Raw genomic sequence first — 18,986 nt, 5'->3', positions numbered from 1 at the left:
TACTAATATTGACCTTGCATGTGCCTTTTTATTTTCTTGCTTGTGTTAACAAGTAAACCGGCCACTACAGTTTTTGGCCTCCACGCTCCCAAGCATCGACTCAGGCCTGCAACCAGTGTTTTACTTCATCCTGGTTTAAGTTGCAAGTAAGTGTGTGTGTGTGTGTGTGTGTGTGTGTGTGTGAGAGAGAGAGAGAGAGAGAGAGTGGCCCCACAAATGGTTAGTGTTTACATATTATAGATGCTATGCACTGTTATTACAGCTAAGAAGAGCTAAAAGGTATTAATGATTTAAAGAGTATTAAGAGAAAGAAATACACATTTTGTGTTTATTTATATTGGATTTTTTGTTTACATTCAAATTATTAATTGACCTGAAATGTTAATATTATATGTTATTATATGTATTATTATTTTTTTACTTGCATCTGGGTAAATAAATACCACATTTTGGTTTGCTGTGTTTAAAGTAAACTTGTCGTATATATATGTCAGTAACTCCACATTATGTTCATTAGGGCATGTTAGAAAAAGACTAATCAGGTGTTTGGGGAATAACCTACAAAACCTCTGAGAAATAAACTTCTTCTTCGACTTTCTTTTAAGAGTGATGCACGAACCATCCACTGTCTGCCTCAAGAGCCCAGGCATACACTTTTATTGACGTCCCAGTAAATCTGTCCACTAACACCCTGCTTGTTACAGGTTAGTCAACTAAAATGCTCTCCTTTTTCCATCCTGTTTTGTAATTAATAGTTAGTAAATGGAGCAAACAGCATGTGAGAGAAGTGCTCACTGAATACATGTTTTGTGCATTAATGCGAGGTGTGATTACTCTTGCTGGTTGTGTTTCGAATGTTATAGGCGATAATCAGTGGTGGATATAGTAGCTATTGTCGGCTACATTTACTCAACTACTATTCTAAAGTAGAATGTACTTTACCTGAGTTTTTCCTCATTATAATACTTTATACTTAAACTCCACTACATCTCAGAGAGAAATATTGTACTTTCTACTCCACTACGTTTATTTGAGAGCATTAGTTACTGGTTACTTTAAAATTGAGATTTTAAACAGCGCATAATGTAACAAGCTTTTAAAATGCAACACATTTTGCAACAAATGGTGTTTTTTCCCACTAAAGTCCTCACTTGGTTTTAATTTCAATAAATGTTTAAATGATCAATTATCTCATCAAAATGCAAAGGTTAGAAAAAAAAGTACAACAAAAAAAATTAAAAACAGATCAGAACTTTGTTGTTGCTTTTTCCACTTTTTCGAAATCTAAAGTGTGCACTTACTATGCAGCAAACTGGAAAGTGACTCAACTCGTTTTTTGAAGGCTGCTCTCTGCTTTCTGGATGGACACACACTGACAGATCTTTACGTATCAAGAATCACAAGGAATTAAACTGGATTTTGGACTGTTCTTGTTGCTTCCTGAGGATGTTTCCTACTTTCATATCTACAGTACTGTAAATTCAGGGTTTAAGTCAGCTCTTTCACATGATATTACATATTTTCTTATATTTGTTTTCAGTGTGTCATGATATTTGAAAATGTTATTTTTTCTACTCCTCTTAGACTAAAGGGCCAACTTCAACTGTTTAGTTAAATTTTAGCTTTCTAATGCCATCGATAAGCAAGTAACTTTTATTCCCTCACACTGATTATACTGAAAAGATTGGCTTATTATACAGTCGTTTACTTTGTTATCTAACAAAAAAAAGTAAATGTCTCATGATGACATAAATAATACATACATACATACATACATACATACATACATAACACATCTCTCAAAAAATCATATTGAAAGCTCACTATACTTAGGAACGGCCTCACAGCTGTTAGCATGGCTGTAGGATCGTATTGTTAATTGCTGAATTTTTTAACATTAAACATTTCAACATAAGTTTACAGAATGAAGATCTACCCAGACTGGTAGGCCTAGTTTCAATATTCTCTACATGATATTTTGCATGAATCTTCATACTGCAGCTTTTCAGTATAAAGATTAATGTAGTTCACACATAAAGTACACAGGCTGTGTTCTTAAAGTGTAAATACTAAAAAACGAATGAAGGAATTTATTTATGTCATAAATTTCTTTTTTTCCTTCCATATTGTTATTTTTGTGTGTCTTGGGGCCCTCATACCGTTGACGAATATGCTTTCTGCTTCAATTAAAAGGCAGTCTAAAAGACAACACTGATGCAAAAGGCAGTTTCGCCCGAACAGGGACTTGAACCCTGGACCCTCAGATTAAAAGTCTGATGCTCTACCGACTGAGCTATCCGGGCTCTGAGAGTATATCGTACCACAATCACATTTTATCCATCTAGACGGGCCTGAAAGACTATTGAGGAAAGTAATGTGTTTAAATGGACTTAAAATAATAACAACATTGAGCTACCTCAGTAAACAACCGCCGTACCTTAAGTGCTAAAAGCTTATGTGCGGACCGATACCAAAGGTAGCTAAATAACCCCAGTTAACAGCTAACTGTACACGCTACATCAATTAGCTTATTAGCGTTGCGTTTCTAACTGCAACTGAAACGTGTAGATACAAATCCATTACAAAACAGTGCTGTGGCGATTCAAATAAAGCACTGACGTCACTTACACTTACTTCGCTTTTCTTTCTTATATGTTTGCATAATTCATTTACTGCAGGCGGTAAAGAGATAGGAAGAAAACTCATTCTGTAAATACAGATGTGTAAAATGAATTCATTGCGCAGGGAAATTGTAAACAGATTGTTGTCACAAATTAGCCACGGAAAAGAGTGACTTCGTGAAAAGTTTTGTTCAACTGCAGATAGCTACTTGTATGATGGTTACATGTAAACACATGCACAAAAAAAACAAAGGCAGTAACGTTATAACGTTAATAGGTCTGCCTTTGTGAACAGCTTGCTATAATAGGTACATAGTCAGCCAACTTGTATTATCTTCCCATTATTTTGAATTAACTGTAACTGCTGCTATGTACTGTGTGCTATACAGATATGTTTAAATTGTTCAAACAGCTGCAAGAATAGCTTTCGCCAGAATTTATGCTTCGTATCGTTGACAATGATATGCTCCATCAAAGAAAACGAAAAGGATGTGTAGGCCCCAGCGAGATTTGAACTCGCGACCCCTGGTTTACAAGACCAGTGCTCTAACCCCTGAGCTATGGAGCCTGTGTGACATACTATGACGTCACGATTGCCTAAATTCTTACTCAGCGGACTTTTCACCTGTAATGTTTGTTTTGATAATTAATTAATTATTATTAATAACAATAATAATAATAATTTCAAAAAAATATATAAACGTCCCTTTAGTACACGCTGCGGTATCCTCTACTACGGTGTCCACGGTGTGCCAGAAAGGATGTCCTTGACTGCAAAAAGATTCGATCGCAACATTCTAAGCACATCTGAACGCTATTAGCATTAGTTCACGACATGGTATTGTGTTTATCTCAATAACAGCCATGGCTGCACTTGAGTTCCGTGACTTCGACTGATAACCACCACCCCCTCCAAAAAAAAAAATCGATGACATTTCCCATATTTCCACGAGGTGGCAGCACGTGACCAACTTCAAAAAGTGACTGTAGCCATCTCCTTGAGTTTTCACATGAGTTTCAGGAAAACAAGCTGCCAATCATCAATGGCGTTTTCCCACTTACAACCGTGATGGAAAAGCAAATTGGTTCGGTTCGTGACCTCGGGAATATTTCATTTTACTTTTAATATTTTATTTAAGATTGCTAAAGCTTAGGGTGCAGCCGAAGTAGACCGAAGTCAAACAAAAGCCCATCAAATCTGTTGAATCGGGTCTGTTCTCGGATCAACAGGGGGACCCTGGTTTGAAATGTTCCCTGGGGCCCCTCTTTCTATTGGTTTAAATCCATCACTATGGAGCTTTTCTGGGCGTGGTGAGGGTCAGGCATCGTGGTGGCGGTGTGTGTGTGCGTGCGTGTGTGTGTGCGTGTGTGTGTTGAGGGGGGGGGTCCTCGCTGTATCCCGGCACAAAGTTTTCACACAACAGGTTCGAAGATGGACGCGATAGGATAGCGTCCGTGAGAACATGGCAGAGTTCGTTTCAGCGCATCATGGACGGATCATTTTCGTACCCCTGACCCATTAAAGGGACTCTACTATTATCCCGTTTGGATTGTTTTCTTATTTCTCTGTTTTGTTACAAGAAAGGGGGGTTTTCGTGTAACCCCCTGGCACAGAGGGAGAGAACGAGTGGAGCCATGGTGGAGCCGAGGGGACGGAAGGGTAGATCCGATTCAAGAGGTCTGTGACGATCCTGGATTTGGCTCCGAGTGTCCTGGACAACGAGAGGGGACCCAGAAATTCAGAACAGAAGGTGAATGTTTGATTCTGCTCGCACACCGGAGATTTCTCTCTGGGATTAAGACGATTCTGTGAAAAATACTATTATTGACAAGACACATGAACACATCATATGGCCGCACCAAGTGTTCGGAGTTGTGCAGCTAACATTCAAGCGCTTCAATTCTGGACCAAATGCACGTAGGAGAGTTTGTTAGTTACATGTAAATAACATCAAACCCAGTCCAGTGTTGTGTTCCGAGGGTCCAGATGAGTTGAACCTGTTCTCATGTGACCCGTGCAGAGTCCTTACTACTGAGGTTGCGCTGTGGGAAGCCACTACTTTCTCAACATTTCGGAATGCTACGCCCCAAACTACGGGAGAAAAACACTCCAGTTATCTCTGTCCACACCCGGCCAGCCGAGGCTGGCCCCGTCGTGATTTGTAGGCGGACAAATCTATCTTACGACTTACAAGAAATACCAACCGAAGCGTTATTTTTTAAACGTATTTTCCCCGCACCGAGGAGATTTCCTCCGCGGAGGCAACAATCTCGCCGAGGCCGTCGCTGGAAATAACCGACTCCCCGGGAAGGCTATCGGTGTGTCTGGAGCAAAGGGCTGGCGAATACAAATCACAGTATTCAGGCCACTTTCGTCTTCACTTTGGTTTGTGGAGGGGTTTTACATCGTATTACGGTGTTGCAACATTAAACAGTCTAGCGAGGATCGTGATTTCCTTCTCCGCCTGGCCATGCGAGGAGCCCGGATCTCTGTTGAAGAATGTGTCGCCGTCCCCCGGTGTTAGCTCAGCGGCAGCTCCATGTAAGATTTAAAAAACGGCTTTGTTTTAGCCCAGGGCTAAAATCTGCCTTTATTCATTTATCACGAAGGAGAAACACATTAGTAGACTTCGAGAGAGCCAGATTTAAAGTAACCCAAGCAAGAAAAGACTGTTGTTGCTGTGTGCTGTGTGGCTGGCCTCTGCTTCCAGCAGACAGCCTTTATTTTGGCTAACAAATCCCTCCCTCACCGCCGTGAGGGTGAGCGACACTTCTAGCTAACACATTGGTGTTTTCTTGGTATTTCCTTCTCCAGGGCCAACAATAACAACATGCTCCTGGCTTCTGCCGTGGTGGTGTGGGAATGGCTGAACGAACACGGCCGGTGGCGGCCCTACAGCCCCGCCGTCTCCCACCAGATAGAGGCGGCCATCCGGAGCAGCGACCCCCGCGGAGGGAGCGTGGTCCTCGGCCAGGTGGACAGCCGGCTGTCGCCATACATAATAGATCTCCAGTCCATGCACCAGTTCAGACAGGACACAGGTAAGACAGGGGAGCTGCTGAGCGTGATAGAGGGAGAAGGGTGCACTGGATCGGCTTTTAATTAAGGGTTAAGGGCCATAAAGCCTCTTTGAAATATAGGCTAGGGTTATAACCTGCTTTAAAGGGGCATTATGGCACCTTAAGGTGTTTGTTGCTGATCACAGCCATGGCTTTTTAGCAGACTCAGTCCCTTAAATCATTGTTTATCCCAAAACATACCACTGTGTATCTAAGCTGTGTTTCTCTCTGAGATAAGTGTCCTATCTAATGAGTAATATCAGTTGTTTAGAACATTATTGGAGATTCAGTTGAATCTGCCCTGTGATCTTGCTATTGTCCACCAGCAGTCCACCAGATGTTGACCTGATAAGATTTATGTGGGTCTTGTGCAATATGGGCTAACTCATCTCAAAAGACCACAACTCGTGGCGTTGCACTTTACATGTTTAGATTGAGGTTGCTGTGTTGTTACATAACAACGAATCACAGCTAGGAGAGGGTAAAACACAGATTCACATAAGAATCGTGATACCCTTCTCCCATGATTCAGAATCTATTCACAAATTTAAAAAAATCAATTTTCTGAATGTTAATTAAGGGTGTGATGTTGATGGAATGAAAAAGGGTAGTGCAGCACCTGGACATCTTGCAGTGTGCACATGTTAGAGTTTATTTGAGGTTCATCTTCAAACAAGGCAGCGGTTGCATGCATTTGTTTTATATGAATAGACTGGATAATTACCTCTGCAAGGTGAACATTAAGCAGGCCACCTGTTTGTGAATAGGCCTACTTTCTATGTCATCAAGAGACGTTATGATGTCGTGTTAAGGGGTCGTAGCAGCAGCCAGCAGTAACACACAAGACAATCTTACAACCCCTGACAAACACACACCGCAACATTCAACACATTAAACCAACTATGTGGTGAAGAAATTATTACTGACTAATTATTACTACAACTATTATTATTGTTATTATTATTATTTTTATTATTATTGTTATTATTATTATTTTTATTATTATTGTTATTATTATTAATATCATATAATTCATACATATGTATTAGGCTGCTGAAAATGTGCCACATACAGGAAAAACTTTTCATTATGATGGGTCTTCTGAATATATAGCCATACATCTAAGGCTGGGTACCGAACTTCGGTTCTTTTATGGCACAGACCGAAATGCTTCGGTAGTACCAAGTATCAAAATATGCCTCATCTTTCGGTGCCAAGTTTCGGTCCCCAGAGGTTAATCACGTGATCAAGATCTGATAATGCTGCCGGTGATTGGCTGTAACGTTACACGTGATTGCGGCATGCAGGAAAAATACATACGTGGTTACCAGAGACACTTTGTGGTTACGCCCACAGATGGGGTTCAGATGTGTCTGTGTTGTGAACTGCAGTTGTGTGTGTGTGTGTGTGTGTGGTCGAACCGGTTAAAAAATGCCACCGAGGTCAAAAGCGTGGCTTCATTTTAGCAAGATTGATGCCAATCGTGCGCGATGCAATATATGCAAAAAAAAAGTCATTGTTGCTAAAGCCGGCAATACGACTATATTGATGAAGCACCTGACCGGGCACAGAATCAATTTAAGAGCAGAACGTTGCTTCGTGTTTAACTGCAAGAAGAGTGGACCGCAGCCATCAACCTCTCAGCATTTAGGTCCGCCTGTGGACATTACACAGCCCGATTAGCCTGATTCAAAATCTCTAGCACCGGACTCCGGTGTGTAATGCTAACTTAAGATATTAGTGTGTAGCTTTATTTTATGGCTATGTAGCTAGCTAAATCAAAAGCTAACTAGAGATTGACTGTAACAGATAAAGCTTAGCTTGTATAGATGTGCTCATCAATTGGGTCAGCTGGTTAAACAGCTCACCAAACGCTCACTGTTATGTTTATCCCTTCCTCACAGTAGACACCATAAGCCAGGACCGGGCTTGTCTGTGTCCTGAGAAAGCAGACATGTTGATTTTTCTGAAGGTATCGGTATTGGTACCGGTATCAAATTTTTTTTATTGATACCCAGCCCTACATACCTCCATCGAAAGATTGCATACACTTGTATCATTCCATCACAGAAACATGACAGTTGTAGAAATATTTGGAACTCAAGACTACCATGATATTTCAGTGTATGTAAACTTTTCACTAAGACTGGAAGTCTCTTGTTACAAGATGACTGTCATTGTAGCCCATTTCTAGCCGGTGTTGTAGCCTGGTGGGTCATTGGCCCACCCCTGGCGGCCCGTTTTTTGCATGGCCTACCACATGAGTCACAGGAAGTTGGATCTGTCAAACCTATGTAAATTCACTGGGTTTGAACTATTTCATACACATTGGGATATTTTGATAAGGGGTCTAATAAAGGGAAAAAAAAGAGTCAGCAACAACACTTGTATAATGTCCTCATTAGTATTATTTCTTTCCATGTAGACTACCAAGCTAAATATCATATTGCCATATCTTCAGTGAGTGTCATTTTAACTTAGTACCATTTTTTTTCTCATATAGTAATTTAGCCGGTACAGTTTTTATTAAACAGTGCATGATTTTTAATTACAATTTTGTAATGCGCTAAAAAAGGTAGTGGTCACTTAGTAAGCTATGTAATATCTTGGATAAGTCACAGTGGGATTGCTGTCAATGAACCTTTACATGATGAGGGACTTCTTACTATACAGAACATGAGGTTAATGTTCTGAAGGGTCTGTTATTTGTTCAATTTAAACCCAAAACACCATATTGTCCTGAACCTTAACTGCAACAGGGAACTGGAATGAATTGATTAAAATAAGTTAACAAAGTCTGAATCAAAATTGCCTAATAGCCCAGTAATTGTCATACAGGATATGACCATGAGCCTCCTTCAGTACAGTCATATGTGTAACCCATTCATTACAACAGTCCCTCTTAATACTACCTTACGTCACTGCTCAAAGCCCAACTCTTAAAGGGCTTTCTTTAGTTTTAAACTTTCGACAGAACCCCCTGAACAGTGGCAGGTCTGTGGCAGCTGCTCCAAACAGCAGCAGCTGCCACGGCTGGTCTGTGGCAGCTGAGCCTGCCGCAGGAAGTGTCACTGCTAGTGGCTGCTGGCCTGTTTAGATGTAATATGAGAAAGTTTCTGAGTAGGCCACCATTGCTTCAAATGGGATGAGCAAAACAACGCACCGCCTTACTTGTGGTACACCACCCCCCCTTGGGAGGGCTTATTGGTCTGGTGCTGCACAGTGCATTCAGGTTGTTGTAGGTTTCTAAATATTGATCAAAATGGAATACCACAGCCGATTTCCTCTGTTTTAGGAAAAGATCATCTTTAGAGCCGTGAAATACATTTTAGATCTCAAAAATGTACAGGATACTACAGGGTAAATAGGCTTCCCCTTCTTTTTCTGTTTCCCTTCTTCTCTCTTTTGCTGTTTCTCTTCTTCTCTCTTTTTCTGTTTGTCTTCTTCTCTCTTTTTCTGTTTCTCTTCTTCTCTCTTTTTCTGTTTGTCTTCTTCTTTTTTCAACGTGTCCCCGTCAGACACTGTTTCTTGGCAGAAGTGGGATGAACAGTCTGTAGGACAGACAGGATGACAGAGACTTCTCCAGTGTTTTAACTGAGGTATGATACTGATGACGTTACCGTTGTTTGGTCCTGTAACGTCGCTTTGTGGGACATTTCTCTTTGTTCTGTTGATTGAAGGATCTGTTAAGTTATCAGACTGTGAACACCTCCAGATCGACACACCGCTGCTCTGCATCATCAGTTCACCTCTGCTGCGGCTCTGATACTCCCGTCTGAGGCACATCAGAGCCGCAGGGACATTTCATCTCTCGCCGCATCTGAAACTTTCTGAGCAAGCAGACAGATTTACACAACTGTCTTTGCTTTCTCCCATCATGCAAGGTACTACAGCTCTTGAAGTTGTGGTTGGAAGAGAGCAGATTTCCCCATCACATTGGGCCTCTTAGCAGTATCGTTGTCAAAAGGCTTGCAGATGCTCTCGGCACTGTCTCTGCAGACAGCACAGGCATTACGCTGACAACAACTTTATTGAGACACTTCAAGTCCTCAGCGTTGTCTCTCTATGAAAGTTTTGCGTTTTATGTGCAACAGGTGGCAGCCCATATCTACTCATGCTCAATAGTGTGGTGTCCCTGCCGTGCACTTCCCCGAGATCAGCTGTTAAACGGGATGGGCAGTGCTGTCCCTGTTTCTTGGTTGATTGAGCTCTCATTGGTCACTTAAATAAGAATGTTGTGTTATGGCGGATGTCATTGTTCATTGTTACAAGTAGGGGGTCAGTTTCAGGTTTTTGGTTTTTTTTTGCTTTCGATAAGCGAACATCCATTAACTGTTGACGAACTGAAAAAAAAAAAGAAAGAAATGTGGTGAAACACAAGAGGTGCTCTCCGTTTAATATGGCCCTCAATTACACAATGGGCTGCAGCCCCCCATGTCAGCCAGCCTTTGAGGGCATCTTTTTTTCCTGCTCCTGCAGCATGTTGCTCTTCTCATTCCAGCTGGTCTTGCTGAAGGAGACACATTCCCAGACCCCCACAATGCCCTGGGGCATTAGGGTCATGGTAGAAGGGGGGCAAGGGTTGGATGGGGGACTCCCCAGAGACATTGGGGAGGGGTGGGTTGTGGTGAGAAGAAAGGGGGAGGGAGTAGAACCAAACATTAATACTGACTACGTTCACATGCACACAACAAAGCAGGTTACTGGGGCAACTCAGGTTACGGCAGGAAATTACAGATCATGTTTACACGCACTACAAACACGTACGTGATACTCGATGAATCCTCAAGGTTTTTTGAATGATAGTAAAGATTACACACCCACCTTAATCAAATGAAGTTTCTCCAGATGGAATCGAGCTGTGTGGTTATAGGTGTCCCTAACGTTTGGGAAATGAGCTCACAGAGCAGACTGTAACCTTGGTAATGCAGTTGATGGAAACCTGCTGCCCGTAGGAATGCTTGCTGATTTGTCCCAGGAGAATTTTGCAAGATGTTTTAGTGATTCTAACAAGATGTTGAAATGAAAGATTAATACAACCCTTTCATAACTCCCCTTTAGTTTTTATTGGCAGCAGTTGTTTTGCGATAAGTGATTTGGGCTGTGCAAAAAGAGTTTCCTGTAATGGTGTTCTCATAATTTTAAAAAGAATTGTGTTATTGTAGTTAAGCAGCATTTCACATATTTGATGGGGGCTGTTCAAATGTACGTGAATGATTGCAATACCAGTGCTTCCTGGAGTGGAGTTTCTGATAATTATTTTTTTTGTTTTTTTGACTTTGACCATTAAGGTGAGGGTGTCTTCTTCTTTTGTCTAAAAGCTTCATGCTCTCTCTGGTTCACCGGATGTGTCTCTCACTATCTTTCTCTTTTCTCCTCCATCACTCTCCTCTCTGCTTTTGTCTCTCACACTCTGTGAAGCTGAAAATTGACTCTGAACCCAAAACTCAGGGGACTGGACTCTTTCAAGGTGAGACAAAGTAGAGACAAAAGCCCCATTCACACTGCCTTTTCAAGGTGGGAATCTCAGGCCAATGTTCCGCCGTCCGAGGCGGAATAGGGGGACCAGTTTGGTTCGGCCTCTGAACCAGCGGAGGGCAACTCTAAACAGCATCTGTCCCTGGCCAGGCGACTCCAAAGTTGACTGGCAATGATTATGACTTGATATGGAGCAAAAAACCTCATCATGTCTTAATGAGGAGGAAGTCACTGCGACGGACAGCCCTACTGATCAAGTCTTCAGTGAAGTTCCTCCTGGAACACAGCATCCCTCTATAGGGTGAGAACCAGGTTTATGAAATGACACACTTGAGCTGCTATATGCTCACGCTGCTTGGCATAGCGTGAACAAACAAGGGCATCGTGATGGCCAGCCTTCGTTGCGGTAACATTACGGAGGCTCTGTGTGAAAAGGGCTAAAGACAGAGAAAGAGCTGACAGGAGTATGGGGTACAACAACGTTGGAGGAGGAGAGGTGGATAAAGTGTGGAGAGGGCAACAGAAAGTTAAACTGGAGATTGAGTAAGAAAAGATATATGGAGAATGAATTGGCTTTAGAATCAAGACAAAGAAAGGAGTAAGATAAAGACCTGACAGAGAAATTTAACATCAAGATATTTTTTAGCCTTGATAAAAAACGTTGTTCAATTGCTCTAAGAAAGCAGTAAACAACTTTTCCATCAAGCCGGTATGGCAGGTAAATGAAACTGAGAACACTGATCAACAACATCTTCAAAAATTGCCAAAAGTAAAACTAACTTAGCTTCCAGTCAGTGGACTGGAGGCTGCCTGTCCCTTCTGTTTTTTTTTTTTTACATGGACACATCATAAATTACAAGGCAATAAATGGAACCCAGCGTAAGGTGAAAGAGGTTCGTGTTTGGGTCAGAGGGCAGCACAGTTGATGTTGTGAAACTGTGCGTGTCGGGTTACTGTGTAGGCCTCCTGGGGACATCATTTACTGCCTGTGATTGTAACCACCACATACACCCAACAGACTTACATGAAAGCATGTTTAGGCATCAGTAAATGCCTTGCAACCTCACCCTTAAACTGGACGAGTCAAAGTTTCTGCCCATAACAGGGTGGAAACTGACCAAGCATAAGATTTAAACACACACACACACACACAGGATTACCTTTGGCTGATGACTCTCATGTGGTACAGTTTAGAGGGGCTCACAGGGAGGCAAAAAATTAAATGCAACAAAAGAAGTGTTTAAGATACACAGTGTGGTGGTTTGAGGCTTAATTATTGCCTCGGCCTGACTCTTATGTTCGCTTGTAGAGGAAAACATTTCCACAGGACTCAAGTCAAGTTCTCCTGATCAGCAAACTGTACTAGAGTGTATTTCTCTGCCATGTAAATGTGATGTCTTTTTTCTTTATGAAGGGGGATGTTAAATTGTTCTGACAGTCAGTTGAAAATGTAGGTGTGTTGAAGTAGAGGAAGAGGGTTTCCAGGAAGCAAACAGTGACCGCAAGAGAAGACAAATAGAGTTAAGAGAAAAAGTGACAGCAACATGGGAGATGGCATCAGACAGAGGGGGGTGAGCCATCAAGATAAGCAAAATCACAAGAGAAGAAGGGGGAGGATGTGAGAGGATGCTAAACAAACAGGAAGAGAAGTGACAGCTGAAGGAAGTTGATGAAAACATTAAAAAGTAGTAAAAGATTTTGCACTGCAAAATCTTCTCTTTACGTTTAAGAAAACCATTCCCTGCTTTGCTTCAGTTTTAACGTCTCTGTGAAATGGACATTTTATTTTTGATTTTTATCATTGATAGAGACTCTCATACTACACTGCTTGAAAAAAAGATAAGGGAACACTTACAAAACATATCAGATCTTGATGAACAGATTATTCAAGATGAAAGTCTGTAATTTGTCAAGTACAAAATGACGTGACAGCGGTCAGTGGAAACCTAAATCCTCAACCCACTGTGGGCTGGATTCCAAATCACACCAAAAGTAAAACCCTTAAATCACAGGCTGATCCAACTTGCATGAATTTTAACACAGCAACTCATAATGGGACTCAGTAGTGTTTCTGGCCCCCACGTGCCTGTATCCAGTCCCAACATCGCCATGTATGCTCCTGATGAGTTGGCGGATGAGGTCCTGGGGGATCTCCTCCCAGACCTGGATCAGGACATCAGTGAGCTCCTGGACAGTCTGTGGCCGTACCATGGCTGCAATTGGATTTAGGTCAGAGGAACAAGAGAGCCAGTCAATGGCATCAATGCCTTTCATCATCCAGGAATGGCTACACACTCTGGCCACATGAGGCCGGGCATTGTCCTGCACCAGGAGATACCCAGGGCCCACTGCACCAGCGTCAGGTGTGACAGTCTGAGGATTTCATCCCTGTACCTAACAGCAGTCAGGGCACCTTTGGCTATGGCATGGAGGTCTGTGTGACCTTCCAGGGATATGCCACCCCAGACCATCACTGCCCCACCCCCCAACCGGTTATGCTAGATGATGTTCCAGGCAGCATAATGTTCACCACAGCGTCTGCAGACTCCTTCATGCCTATCGCATGTAATCAATGTGAGCCTGCTCTCACCTGTGTGGAGAACGAGCTGACAGTGGCGGACCTTATGATTCTGGTGTTCCCTCGTGACTGCCAGGCAACCTGCACAGTCCTGGGCTGGGAGCACAGGTCCCACGGAGGACATCGGAACTTCATGCCTCCCACATGAAGTCTCTTTTTGACAGTTTGGTAAGAGACATGCAAACCAGTAAGCCTACGTGAGGTCATTTTGTAGGGCTCTGGCAGTGCAGTGCAGATATTGGTCCTGCTGCGGGGTTGATTCCCCTCTACAGCCCTGTCCAGCTCTCCGTGTTGGCCGGTCTCCTGATGTCTCCTCCATGCTCCTAAAATTGCGCTGGGAGACGGCAAACCTTTTTGCAACCACACGATTTTCCCACCTTGGAGGCGCTGGACTACTTGTGCAACCTGATTGGGAACTTATCACAGAACTACAGAAGAGTGAGAGAGACTCTCCCTAAACTATAATCACCACAAACAGGGATAAGAGCTAGACTTGCTCTGCCCAGTTTGTCACTTTGTTCCCACATCAGCAGCTTCAGAGTTCTGCCTATCAAGTGATTAGTTATAGAGGCTTTCCATTAACTAGGACTGCTTCCAAACATTTTAGTTTTTCAATGAAATGATTAGTTTTTTGGTCTATATTGCCCTGCGAGATCAGAGCGCAGTGACTACTGGAAAAAAGCTGTGGAAGATTTTTTTTATTGTGAATTACACTGGTCAGGGCAGTAAACCAATGATTTGTCAAGATACAATTGTCTATTAATAGCATAGCCGCCAGTGCTGAAGAAAATTTGGTAAAATTGAATCGTGACTTTACAATGTAAGTCAAATTGAATGTGATTAGGAGTTGAATTTGAAACTCTGGAGAGTAAATATCCAAAACTGTCTGAACAGATACAAAGAAGGTGGGTGCGTGCGTGCGTGCGTGCGTGCGTGCGTGCGTGCGTGCGTGCGTGCGTGCGCGCGTGCGTGCAGGGAGGGGTTGGTGGTAGAGAGAACAATAAAGACCAGATGGCTGGTCTTTTTCTCCACCTGCCTCAGGCCCCTTTGTCCTCGCTCATTCACTTCACACACTTCAATTTCTCACACTCGTGCTCTTTCCCATGGACACCACACACATAATGAGTCGTTCACCTTCCAGATGTATACAGTTCAATCAGCTCAAATGTATATGTTCTTGGTTTCTGCCTCAGTACTTTCAGCAGATTAAGGATATACCTCGGTGGGCGCCCCAGTAGCTCAGTTGGTAGAGCGTGCAGCCCTTGACAAGAGGCTGTATCCTCACTGAAGTGGCCCAAGGCTCAAGTCGGACCTGCATACTTATGCTGCATGTCAGCATAGGTATGTATCCCATCTCGTCAGCTGTCCTGTCAATAAAGACCAAGAAAATACTTTAAAAAAAGGGTATGCCATGGGTTCAATGTATTTATTTCCATCCTGCACTTCCACTTGCACACGGTCTGACAGGTGCTTAAATCTGATGTGGCCATGCCTAGACATGTTGCATGTTTACTTCAACTGTGACAGATGTATGAAAGCAGCAGCCCGTCCTCTGTTGATCCGGCTCCGACGGGAATAATTCAGAGGGGGTGTGGTACTGTGAGAGAGCAGCAGGATTAAGGCGTTTGCTGTTTGCTGTTAGTTTTGGTGAATATTATTTAAACCCGCCTAATCCTGACCATATGCAAACTCTTTGTGTTCAACACAAAAACACACTTTCCTTCAGCTGAAACTGTAGCCACTAACACTGTGTTTATCTGACAAGTGTTGGTTAGTTTGTGAGCATGAGCCACTCCTTAGCATACAAGTGCTTATTCTTTTCTTATTCAAATGTGTATAACAGGACTTCATTGGGATTACGTTTTGGCATTATAAACTGAGTTGATGGCATGCCGTCGTTAAATGAACGAGGCTGAAAGTGGAGACACAGATTTTCATGAAGACATTGAGAAAAGCTGTGGCGATCAGTGTATCTGGATTGGTCCCGTCACAGCGTGTTCTTTTGTCCTCTTAAGGTGGACACCTTAATTGTAATGGATAATGTTTCCACAGCAGAACCAATAGGGTGACTCTGACCCTTGGTTCACACTGCCTGCTTGTTTAGTGTGCGACGGCAGCGTTGCTGAACTGCTGCGACTCTCCACTCCCGCTATAGTCACTCAGTGCGTTTACATGACACTCAAGAAAACCGAATTACTGCGTTAGTCTGACTATGAACGGATTTTTAAGATGCATGTATACACCTTTGTCTGACTAAAATCGGACCGGATCGGATTTCTCATAGTCGAATTACACCACGTAGATTATTCGATTGAAAGTCGCATTACTCCTGCATGTATACGTTTCCAGCGGATCGGATCGGATTTTGCGTTCTGCGCAGGTGCGAGATTTTTCCCCGGGGCCGTGAGCCGGAAGTAGACGGGCGGCGGCGGCGGCGGCTTTCCTCCGAAATCACGGCAAGAAAGAGCGCCAGAGTGCACCTAGTTTGTGTAATTATCATGTACACCATATACGAAGTGTACAAAGATGTAGCTTCGTCTTGCTCTTCGTACGCCATCTTTCTTGAATGCGGAGGCAGCTGGTGACGTAAAGAGGTCAGCCGGAGGTGGCCCCGTTAACAATGGTTGAAATGGGTACAGCGCCACCTAGCGTACCCGGGGAATGACATGCTTTCGGCCAGTAATTCGATTTTCTCACTGGCATGTATACTCGGATAATTGCAGTTGTCCGATTGAGTAGCATAGTCGAACTATGGCTTTAATCTGACTAAGCTGTGCATGTAAACGCACTGAGTATTTCAAACCAACCTTGAAGAGACAACATCGTTGCATCATATAAACCCTGTTGTACGTGAACAGCCTCTGTTGGCCATATTAGAAAAACAGACAGACAGCAGTGCAGCTTGGCCGCAGTCTGCTGTTTGTCTGGCTGTGAATGAACTTGTTCACTCTGCAGTTTGAGAAAGAAATAAAAAGAAAATAATTCACACAGTAATCAGACGGTTGACTCCTCCCTGCCACTGGAGTAAGAGGAGGAGTCATATACGTAGTCGTTAGGATCTTGTTGAGTATCCCACAAATGACTACTACAGACAGCAAACGGTAGGCGATATCTCAGTTTATTTATTCACCCCCTCTCTGCCTCTGTCTCCACACCAAGCAAACGCGACCCCCCCGTCCATTCAACCCCGTCCTTTTGATGTCTGTGTGCCGATGCCACGTTGCCAGTATCACCTCTTTGTCCTGGTCTCTCACCCACTCTCAAACACACACACTCACGTATGCCTTCCTCTCCTCTCTTGTCCTGGCATTGACTGAATAGCCCGTTAACCCCTGAAGACTGAGGTAGTTTGTGGTTGGTTGGTTTAGGGACCCTCCTCCCAGCCCTCAGTCCCACTGGGAGACAGAGAGACATTGTTGTGTTCAAGTTATTTGTGCGTTTAATTATTTAGGACACTGTGCTTAGATTGTATAGCGTTGTGAGGAACCATAAGAGGTATGAGTATATGAATGTGAGTAAAAGGGCAAAGTGGACTTTAAACTATGTAACTGACTGCCCTGCATCTGCAAGTATCGCAGGGCTGGCAACACTTGTCAAAGTATTAAAATGAAAATCATGCATCTAGTTGGAACGGCTACATCGTGACTCTATCGAAGGGGTGGGCAACATCTTTTTCCAGAGAAAAATCAATGTGAGACATTTGTTTGGTACACATTGGAGTGCTCTACGACAGGATATTTGCCAACCCAGAATGTTTCAGAGAACATAATCTTTTACAGCCGTGTGTGTAAAACTGGGCTACTCTGAGGTTACAACTGAAGTGCAGTATGAACTTTTAAATGTGCTTATACCTTGCCAGTTGTCTGATATGTACTAATGCTCAGGTCACTAATAAACCCAATTGCATTACATAAAAAATATGGACTTGAGCCAGACTGTGTCACAATGGTCTAAATGTAATGTTCACCATTAGAGGACATACCTACACCATTTAGTACAGAACATGTTAATATTCACAGACAGTATGGATAAATACATGTCATATTCATGAATCAAGTCAGTCGTGATCTGTAACTTGATTTGTTGAAGTTCATCACAGAAAAAGTTTGTTTGCACACATACATAGAGCCAAACAAAACAAGCATCTGCAGGTTTGGAATCTGTTTTCCTTCAGTGAGCAATAGAAGTGTAAGTTTTCCAGTGGGGATGTAGCAAACTTTTCTTTGAGGGCAAGGTCCGACTTCTCCTTCAATCTTAGTAAAGTCAGAGAAATGCCGGTTGAACTCGATGAGGAGGTCTGTGGGAGTAGTGGCTTATCTGCCAGTGTGGCACAGTGGCACATCCAGGGTAGCAAGCATTGGAAAATGTTTGACGCACTTGTTGGCCATTGAGACCCAACTATATCTCAATGGGTTCTATCCAGCGACATTCTCTTCAATTTATTTCAGAAACTTTTTTTTCATGAGAAAAAATAAGAGTCAACTCCAGATTCACCAAACATTCTTACCGTCCAAATCTGCTCTAACACAGGTGTGCTAAATGACGAATCCCACTTGATCGTAAGTTGGAGGCGCACGGCTGGTTGTTTGTAATCAGCATAGGTAATGCCCTCTAAACACCATATAAGGGCAGATGTTGTGCTGTGTGCAAATAACCAACACTGGCACAGTGATCGGAGAGATGCCACCAAAAAAGAGTGTAAGAAGAAGAAGAAGAATGTGAGGTGTTATTAAATCAAACAGCTTTAACACGTGATCATCCACAGTGTCAGCACTGGCATTACAGAAACATTGAAAACACGGGCACATCCACCTGACCTTCAGGACAATTGTGCACTAATACCACTGAGCAGATGCTAGTGGACCGATGGTTAGAAGAGCACTCCAGTCTGCTCTGGGGGTTTGAACCGTGGTCCCCTGTGTTTCATTTTTATAAGATGTTGTTATATAACAGTTAAACTGGTTGCTGGTTTTACAAATAATTTACCAATCGGCCCGTCATCTCCACCAGCTCCTTGAGCCAGACACACTCCCATGGAACTATTCTGCAGCACATGGGAGTCATGTGCTCCCCTGGCCGAAGGTGGCAGTTTGAATTAGGATAAATTAACCAATAGTATATTTAACCACAAATTAAACAATCCAATCTATAAAATTCCTCTTAAACATATAGGATGATGTTCCTATGATATAAAACATTTTTTTAGGGGATTTAGCAGACTTTTTTTTTCCAAGGCGACATACAGTAAT

At 42.8% G+C, this 18,986-nt stretch overlaps 1 protein-coding gene and 2 non-coding genes across 9 annotated transcripts in view; 1 reads left to right on the top strand and 2 right to left on the bottom strand.

The window, feature by feature from the left end:
* Positions 1-18,986, top strand: part of LOC115571922 (E3 ubiquitin-protein ligase DTX1-like) — a 39,083-nt gene that overhangs the window by 526 nt on the left and 19,571 nt on the right. For 3 of the 7 annotated variants that reach the window (XM_030401942.1, XM_030401702.1, XM_030401870.1), the window contains 3 exons: positions 606-704; positions 4,203-4,372; positions 5,437-5,663. In XM_030401942.1, coding sequence (XP_030257802.1) covers positions 5,453-5,663 — 211 coding nt within the window. In that variant the 5' untranslated portion in view covers positions 606-704; positions 4,203-4,372; positions 5,437-5,452. Of the gene's footprint in view, positions 1-5; positions 147-605; positions 705-3,993; positions 4,373-4,478; positions 5,164-5,436; positions 5,664-18,986 lie in introns of those variants that run through there. The other 4 variants (XM_030402009.1, XM_030402086.1, XM_030401786.1 and 1 more) reach the window with 4 other exon arrangements.
* On the bottom strand, positions 2,231-2,303 carry trnak-uuu (transfer RNA lysine (anticodon UUU)). Its single transcript has one exon. It is a non-coding gene; the product is annotated as a tRNA-Lys (tRNA).
* On the bottom strand, positions 3,117-3,189 carry trnat-ugu (transfer RNA threonine (anticodon UGU)). Its single transcript has one exon. It is a non-coding gene; the product is annotated as a tRNA-Thr (tRNA).

This window comes from Sparus aurata, chromosome 1 (genome assembly GCF_900880675.1).
Source record: "Sparus aurata chromosome 1, fSpaAur1.1, whole genome shotgun sequence".
Taxonomy (NCBI): domain Eukaryota; kingdom Metazoa; phylum Chordata; class Actinopteri; order Spariformes; family Sparidae; genus Sparus; species Sparus aurata.
This window is presented reverse-complemented; position numbering and strand designations above follow the sequence as displayed.